The 8,597-nt window shown below is 39.3% G+C and overlaps 2 protein-coding genes and 1 non-coding gene across 3 annotated transcripts; 2 read left to right on the top strand and 1 right to left on the bottom strand.

Moving 5' to 3' along the window:
* The first annotated feature begins 1,256 nt into the window (after window positions 1-1,256).
* chmp5a (charged multivesicular body protein 5a) lies at window positions 1,257-4,816 on the top strand. The gene is made up of 8 exons (XM_046409559.1): window positions 1,257-1,535; window positions 1,937-2,041; window positions 2,138-2,184; window positions 2,625-2,718; window positions 2,974-3,045; window positions 3,197-3,305; window positions 3,465-3,580; window positions 4,342-4,816. Exons 1-8 carry the CDS (start codon window positions 1,467-1,469, stop codon window positions 4,390-4,392), a joined length of 663 nt encoding a protein of 220 aa, XP_046265515.1. The 5' UTR covers window positions 1,257-1,466; the 3' UTR covers window positions 4,393-4,816.
* A 660-nt stretch (window positions 4,817-5,476) lies between these two features.
* trnar-ucu lies at window positions 5,477-5,568 on the bottom strand. Its single transcript is given in 2 exon segments — window positions 5,477-5,512; window positions 5,532-5,568. It is a non-coding gene; the product is annotated as a tRNA-Arg (tRNA).
* Window positions 5,569-5,890: 322 nt separating this feature from the next.
* Window positions 5,891-8,522, top strand: bag1 (BCL2 associated athanogene 1). Its single transcript, XM_046408954.1, has 7 exons — window positions 5,891-6,011; window positions 6,523-6,651; window positions 6,743-6,825; window positions 6,903-7,016; window positions 7,114-7,221; window positions 7,297-7,359; window positions 7,454-8,522. Exons 1-7 carry the CDS (start codon window positions 5,975-5,977, stop codon window positions 7,541-7,543), a joined length of 624 nt encoding a protein of 207 aa, XP_046264910.1. The 5' UTR covers window positions 5,891-5,974; the 3' UTR covers window positions 7,544-8,522.
* Window positions 8,523-8,597: the final 75 nt, after the last annotated feature.

The following is an 8,597-nucleotide window of genomic DNA, read 5'->3' as shown; positions in this document are numbered from 1 at the left end:
ATGTTTTTTCTCCCTATCGATGAAGATGCTGCGGTCTTTAGAGCAGCTGACACACGTAATAGTGCACAGGGATGCTTTGTCTGCATTCATGCAGCTGTCAGCCATAATGACCAGAATTACAGCATTTTTTTCTGCTCTCTCTGTCTCTTCCTCTCAACCTAGTGTGCATTAGTAAGCCATTACAGCTTCAGGATAAGGCTAGTGTTCCTAATAAGGCTGTAATAGGCTTCATTGTTCAAATGGAAAAACTGTCACTCATTACTTGCTGTATGAAGCACATGCGAGAGGTAACAGTGGTGGGGAAAAACTGATTATTAAAAATATTAAGATATTTATTAGCTTTATCTGCGGTTGTTATATCAATATAGACTGACGATTAATATGAACAGATTTTAGTAAGAAACCCATTTGTGAATGGCAATTAATGGTATTATTCCTGGTTGAAAAAAGTCTTAATAAGTCATGCTTTTTAGATCTGTTAGAAGACATTAATGAGAAGGTTGCCAAGTTGTGAAAAGCATAACGTGTATCAGAATTAACTGTCAAAACCCACTATGTTTTGACCTTAATGTCACAGATCGCCCTCCTTCTAACTGTAAAGCATTAGTGACCGGATCCTGGATAAAACCATGAATTACAAGGTGCCTCATTATAAAGTAGCACCAGTTTCCAACCTTTTTGCCTTGTGACCATTAGCAAAAAAACAGAGCTTTACCTGGGGCCTTCAACTCAGTAAAAAAGTTTCATAACATAAATCTAAATTTTGTAGCAAAACTGTCATTCTTCCAACACAATTAATCATCCCCACGTTTTAACTTTGTGAACCTCTGTAAGGCCCAATCCTGGGAACCCCGGCTACATGATTTATATACCTCTGGTATATAAAGCAGGTAAAAGCAGGTCCACCTTAACTAGATACAACAGTGAAATGGTGCTTACACATTTAAGTATCAGGACCTTTTTAATAGAGTATTTTCACATTGTTGCATTGGTACTTTACCAAATACTCCTTGCACAACTGATAACTGTAGGTAAAGCATTAGCAAGTAATTCATTCATCTTCAATAAAGACGTTAATTGCAACTTATAGACCCTCTACAAAGGATGCGTTGCTATTATTAATGTGTCCATCCATAAATATTAATAAGCATGTAGATTGTCTTGTAAAATCAAAAAAGCCATTTTTAATGCCACCGTGTCTGTAGAGAGGAGGTGTAACAACAAAGACTGACTGATTTATTCGCTGTCTGTGGGGACAATAGGTTTGCACTGAGGCTGCTCTCCACGCGGGGGCAGCCGCGTGCTAAATCTCTCATTGGTCTCAACTGTTTACGCCAACCAATAGCAACCCTCTGCGTCGGAACCGTTACTTCCGGGTGTCTCCAATGAGAAAATCCTTTTAGTTTTGATGCTTTTTCTGTATTCAAAGGAAAGCTAAAGGCTAGGGGCCGGGAAAAGTTCAGAAGATGAACAGAATATTCGGACGCGGAAAACCGAAAGCGCCTCCGCCGAATTTGTCGGACTGTATCGGGAATGTGAGTGCTGTCAGGCTGGGCTGTATTGTTGTTTATGTCTGTATTATGTGACCTAACGGTGCCGTTACCAAGCTAGCATGGTCACAAAAGAGAAGCCAAACCAGCAAACCGCACTAGCTAGCTATCAAGCTACAGCTAATTGACATTTTCCACTACACCATCACTGATATTAGTGACATCTAATGTTATTTCTTTTTCCTTTTGACTTAGACTGCGAAGGCGAGAGGCATTTGTTAACCACAACCGTCAATTATTTTATTGGCTTACAGCCCTGCGGCTATCCAGCAATCTGTTTTCCTCAAACACACAGTACACACACAGGCAGGGCATTTTAACACGTTGTTAAATATGCATGGATGCAGGAAGTCATTACGCCTCAAACTGATCTCCTCCTCACTCAGGTGGATGCCAGAGCAGAGTCCATAGAGAAGAAGATTAGCAGACTAGACGCTGAACTCATGAAGTACAAGGATCAGATGAAAAAGATGAGAGATGGGCCCTCGAAGGTAACACACGACGTGTCAACATTAGGTTACATTTTGAAGATCACACGATTGTTAAAACGGCAAACTGAAGTTTTATTTATTCCCTTGTGAATACAGAACATGGTGAAACAGAAGGCGATGAGAGTCCTGAAGCAGAAGAGAATGTGAGTCCTACTCTGTATAACTATGACACTTTGATATGTCAGGCATATGAGAACTGAAGGCTGGCTGGTCTGTTTGCATGGATGATGCTATTGACACATTTCATCACAGGTACACAGGTGCATACAAGTCCTGCATCCAGATATTTCTACACAAAAATGCTCTATACGTTAAGCATATGGTATGTTTATCTGTGTCACCCCTACAATCAGAGAGAAATTAGTTTTCAATCGTCAAATGTCTCATTTATTTCATGTCTTGGTCATGATTCTTGAACAATCAAATTTAGGGAATTATTATCAAAAACATTTGCTTATGTCACAAATATCAGTTAATATATTGTGATTCTTAAAAACAAATCAAATGTAGGTTGGTAGGATTCTGATAAGGGCTGATATTTTAAAAAGACTGCACAATACAAACTGCATTTGGTTTTACACAGGTATGAAGGCCAAAGAGAGCAGCTGGCTCAGCAGTCTTTTAACATGGAGCAAGCAAACTACACCATCCAGACGTTAAAGGACACCAAAACAACAGTAAGAGACACTCAACCTGATAGAAACACTAAGCTTTTTGGGTCAGTTGTAGGTTTTCGAGCTCTCAAAACTGCAGTCTTAAGTTATAATAAACATAACTTCTTGTCTTCTTGTCATGCAGTCTTTTTTTGGCATATAATCATCAATAGTTCCTAGAAGTGGCTGAGAGCATGGCATGCGTACCTGGAAATATAGTGACAGATTATTTTACCAGTGCTGACCTTGTGCCTTGTGTGATGTATTTTCTGCTCCCAGGTGGAGGCCATGAAGATTGGTGCAAAGGAAATGAAAAAGGCTTACAAGGACGTCAAACTTGATCAGATTGATGTATGTTTGTTATATACCACACCACTCTTTCTTTTGATATGTGATTTTTTGTTGCTAGGACTTCATACCATTTGAGGCCATAAGTTTAAAAATCAACATTTTAATAAGGTGTAATCGACATTAAAATGATCACTTGTATTTGAACTTTCAGGATTTACAGGATCAACTGGAGGACATGATGGAGGACGCCAACGAGGTACAGGAGGCCCTGAGCCGGAGCTACGGCACTCCAGACATAGATGAGGACGATCTTGAAGCAGGTATACTAGACTGTTTCTGAGGTGCTTACTATTCATTCACCTTCTGTGCACCTTCATTTGTTAAGGAAAAGAAAATGAATGCAATCTTCATTCTTCATCTCAGCTTTTTTTTTGGTAAGTGTCCACGGCGTTGCAGTGAAAGTGTAACTGTGGTTTCAGAGCTGGACGCACTGGGCGATGAGCTGCTGCTGGATGATGACAGCTCCTACCTGGACGAGGCCTCAGCTGCCCCGTCTATTCCCGAGGGGATCCCCAGTGATGGCAAGACAAACAAGGTAACGGTCTTCAGAGCACTGTGGAGCCGTCATCATCAGTGTAGCTGACATTATTATACCTGAGGCTCAGATTGGAGTATTACACTACTTAAAATACGTAGAAGTGAAATCAGAAATAATCATTCTAGCATTTTTGCATGCTTCACATTTACAGCATGAAGTCTACACATTTTTCAGACAATACCATAAATACCATACCATACCATAAAATACCATAAATCTTTCAGGTTTTCCCCACCTTTCCCCACTTGTTCCAATGCGTTTCGGTATCAGAGTAAACTGAACAATCCAACAGCAGTAACATTTATCATCAGTTATCACATTTTCATCCACATTAGTGTTATTATTATTATTAACATTGTTATTGCTAAACGTATCCCAAAAGCACACTGTGCATTCATGCAGTGTTGGGAACGCATTCATGTTATCCCTTTCATGTGGTCTGTGGATGCTTTTCTCAAGGCACAGATGTCAGTCTAGAGTCTAGACTGACAGACTGTCTAGAAGTGGAAACATGTTGTTGACTGCGATTGATTACCAGTGTGAAACGTGCTTATTTATCAGTGTTTTTTGCAATAAATGGGCTAGAATGTGTGAAACTGTGGGTCTTTGAAGCTGTACACAGGCAGCTCTGGTACCATTCTACTTAACATGAACCAGCTGACAGAATAATCACAATCGAACTGCAAGTTTGTGTGTGTTTAAGAGCTCTGCTTGCTTGCAAATGGAGTAATTTAAGAGTTTTCTTCTTGTGTTTTCAGGATGGTGTTTTGGTGGATGAGTTCGGCCTGCCGCAGATCCCCGCCTCATAAACAGAGGATGGATTAAAGCAACTGCACTTCAACTGAAAACACTTTTATATGTAGAGTAACATTTATACATGCAAACCGTTCGACCTGAGAACACTACGACTTTGAGGCTGTGTTGGGTTGCGTAATTGTTACCACTACCGTGCTAGCATGTGGCCTTGTAACATAATTGAACCTTTTTTAAAAAAACGTTATTCCCCTTTTGTCCCTTCTGTCCCCCTAACATTCATCAGTTCCGTTCATCGCCAGTGTTACTGAGTAATAATTTATTTTTATTTGTTTTGTTTTCATTCTAGTTTTGTGTGTTGTTTGGTCATTACCATTTTGTTTGGGTTCTCAAAAGTGGAGATGATTCCCACTGAGCTTGCTCCATTGTGTGCAGGTTGTTGGAAACATGCAAAATAAATAATGTTTTAATTTAATCTTACCGAATCCTGTCAGTGTTTCATTCTGCTTTTTTGTGGGTTTTTTAAAAACTTCTTCACATTAGTTTTGTTTATTTGTTTCCTTTCTTTCTTTGGTACATTTGAGACCTTGAATTTTACACTGCTGGCCAAGAGAATGCAGAATAATGCTCCTTTATTAGGAGGTGAACAACCATTAATGTGTTGTGGTTAATCATTATTTGTATAGGATCAATTTAACCTGCATTTTGACCCTTGTGTGCTCTTATTTAGCTGCACACACCCAAACATTTCCCCAGTAAATTTTGCCCAGAGTCAAAAACTATTCCAACACTGTAAAATGTACTAAATGGCTTTTAGATCCTGAGTTAAAAACAGATATGAAGTGTTCCACTAAATATTGTAACCTAACTACAGTCAGACTATGAAAGGATCAGGAGTGGCACATGTACATCCCTGTAAAACATCCAAAAGTAGCAGTGAATAATATCCTCAGTGCTAATCTGTATCTATGTCCCTGGATACATTGATGACATTGAAGACAAAAAATCTTCAGAGCGCACTCTTGTTATAATCACAGTCCATATTCACAATGACATCATTTGAAACGCAGAGTACACAACATGTTGAGTAAAGTTTTGATCGAGGGAAGTCAACAAATTCTCTTTTATTTTTTAAAAGTCCGACTCTGGTGGGACTCGAACCCACAACCTTTGAATCACTTCTCAAGTGCTTGACTAGAAGTCCAATGCGCTATCCATTGCGCCACAGAGCCAGGTGATTTAGTTGCACAGTCCATCAAAGGGACTTTCATATTATTCAATGAAGACAGTGAAGACTTTTGTTCATGTTTGCCGATAGCAACAGGGCACCAGACATTGGTGTTGAAAGCAAGAATGCGTAGAAAACTCACAATAGGTTTGTGCTTTTTTATGTACGTTTGTTCTTAAATACTTACGGGTGATTTTACTGATATGTTCAGTTTTGTGTGTACTTTTTTTCGATTGTGTGCAATGTCCAAATAACAAGCAACACACAAGCAGCGGTAAAGTAAATAAATAGATAAACAAATAAACAAACCGTTAGAAAAACCGTTTCCTGTCTGTCCCGGAAGTAGTTAGCATTCAGCCACAGTTAGCAGTGGGATTCATGCTGTGATTAAAAGACGCGAGAAAAGCATAATGTCAGCGCAAACGCTAACAGTGACAGTTGCATACGGTAACAAAATTTTGCATGATATTACACTGTTATTATCAGATGATGTATAGACATAACATTTAGTAACAATCGACATCAATCGAGTAGCTAGGAAATACTTAGCTAATGTAATCTTACTGTTTGCCGGTAACTCATTTCTATTGCTACGCTAACTTATTTCAGTTCAATATACTTTATAAATAAATAAATATTGAATAAAACATTGACATAGATTGAGTTTATTACAATCAAATTTCGTTCAAATCAAGTTTTTTTTAACTTAAAAGTTATTGGAAATTACTGCAAAGCAGCATTTCTGTGATATCCAGAGCATGCTCAAAGACGTCGTAACGTCATAGCCTTAAGGCTAACATATACTAATTTATGATTCAGTTCAACTAGGTTTCGTTTTTAAGGTTTAAAGTACGTTTAGAGCTTGACATAATACACCTGAGAGGGAAAAAAAACATCTCTCAGTGATGCCCACACAGGGATGTGCTTATGCAGCTATAATTTCTTTCTCCCACTTTAGGATCTACTAAACACAGCATCACATTAACTGGCCAGGATGATAGCAAGGGCCCCACTGTCAAAGATCTATCAGATGCTCTCACTCAAGCTACTGGAGTTCCACAATCCTCACAGAAAATCATCTTTAAAGGTAGAGTCCAGCTCTCCCTTTTCTCTCACAGCTGAGTGAGTTTGAACATATAACCAGCTCAAACTCTGCCCTGTCCATTCTGGCATTTCAGGAAAATCACTAAAGGACATGGAGGATAGTCTGTCCAACTATGGACTCAAAGAAGGCTGCAAACTCATGATGATTGGAAAGCGGGTAAGGTCTCTTCATGTGTGACGTCTATGACTTGTGACTGTATATTTAACCAAATACTGACAGTAATCTACAAACAGAACAGTCCCGAGGAAGAAGCTGAACTGAAGAAGCTGAAAGACATTGAGAAATCTGTGGAACAAACCGCAAAAAAGCTGGAGAAGGTGGACGGGGAGTTGACTGGACTCAAGAATGTAAGCAATCAGTTGTGGTTTTTAAGGGGGAAAATGTTCCTGTATTGGTCGATGTCTTTAAAAACAAATCTTGGATTGTCACCCATTTGGTCCACAGGGCTTCCTGGCCAAAGACCTCCAAGCGGAGGCGTTGGGTAAACTAGACCACAGAGTGAAAATAGCAGCTGAGCAGTTCATGAAGATCCTGGAGCAGATTGATGCTATGGTAATTCATTTAGGTTCAGGTGTCTGTTTTTATTTTTTTCATATGTTATATGTTACAAACTGCTTCTTTTAACAGACTCTCCCGGAAAATTTCAGTGACTGCAGAATGAAGAAAAAGGGACTTGTAAAGACAGTGCAGGTAAACCCTTTTTCGGTGTCATCAAGATGTTTTCATTGAAAATCACAGAGAAAACTGACTAATATACTTGAGTGTGATTATTTTCTGTCAATAGGATTTCCTGGCCCAGTGTGACAAGATCGAAGCTTGTATATCAGACCACTTATCAAAGATCCAGTCGAAAAATCTTGCCCTGGCAGAATAGAGGTACAAAGTCTGAGATATCGTGCTCTATGCGTTGCTCTGTGAGCAACTGCAAAGTGTACAAAAAATTTCAAATGTGGGGCTTATCTATTTATTGTTGATGTGATGTGTGTGAGTGAGCTCTGCTCACAGAGAACAGAAGGACGCTGGTTTTCTGCACTGGTGCTGGGAACAGCTTGGATTCATTCTCTGGGTCAAAGACAGAAATTATCTGCTCCTCAAGATACTGTAACCTTTCACACTGCGAAAGGATCAGAGGTGCTTTGATTTGTGGCACAGTATGTAGATCCCCTTAAAGCATCCACAAGTAGTGCTAAATAGAGCTGCAAGAGCCAAATGTCTATCCAATGTCAGAAAATTTACTGAGACCCAGGAGCAAGTTGTCCTCTTCCTCTCATTGTTATGTACCGGCTATTCAGTATTCCATATGGCATTTAGGACACACATGGCCAAAAGCATGTGAACACTCAAACATTATAAAGCACTCATCCACTGCCTACTAAGTGTGGAAGGCATTTCACTGGATTTTGGAGCCTGGCTGCAGGATCATCAGTGAGATCAGACCCTGATGTTGGGATGTAAGGCTCACAGTTTCAGTGTGTTGGATGGGGTTGAGTTCATGGTTAATTACCCAATGGAGAAAAACATTTCTTCACAGACCTCGATTTGTGCATATGGACATTGTCATCTTGTAACCGGAAAGTGTATTTGTAACCCTAGCCAGTGCCAGTAAAACAGCACAAGGAATAAAATGCTGTCCACATACATTTGGCCATGTGATGTATTTACTCCACACTGACGGTCAGCACTAAGCCAGCATCTTTTTTTCTTATTTTTTTTAAATTCAGTGCCTGATCCTGTGTAATCATGTATCATTTAATTTAGTGTGAACCATGGAAAAGGTATTGCTTTAAACATCACCAAGACCAACATAATCCATTTCGCTTTGTTTGAAAATAAAACCTTTTTTGAAAAATTAAGCACATCAGTGGTTCAGAACACAGTTTAATGTCGAAACTTTTAATTTCCCTACAAAATGCAAATGATTCACCAAA

Source organism: Scatophagus argus, chromosome 13 (genome assembly GCF_020382885.2).
Source record: "Scatophagus argus isolate fScaArg1 chromosome 13, fScaArg1.pri, whole genome shotgun sequence".
NCBI lineage: Eukaryota > Metazoa > Chordata > Actinopteri > Scatophagidae > Scatophagus > Scatophagus argus.
Note: the sequence above shows the minus strand (reverse complement) of the source record. Positions and strands in the feature narration are given on the sequence as shown.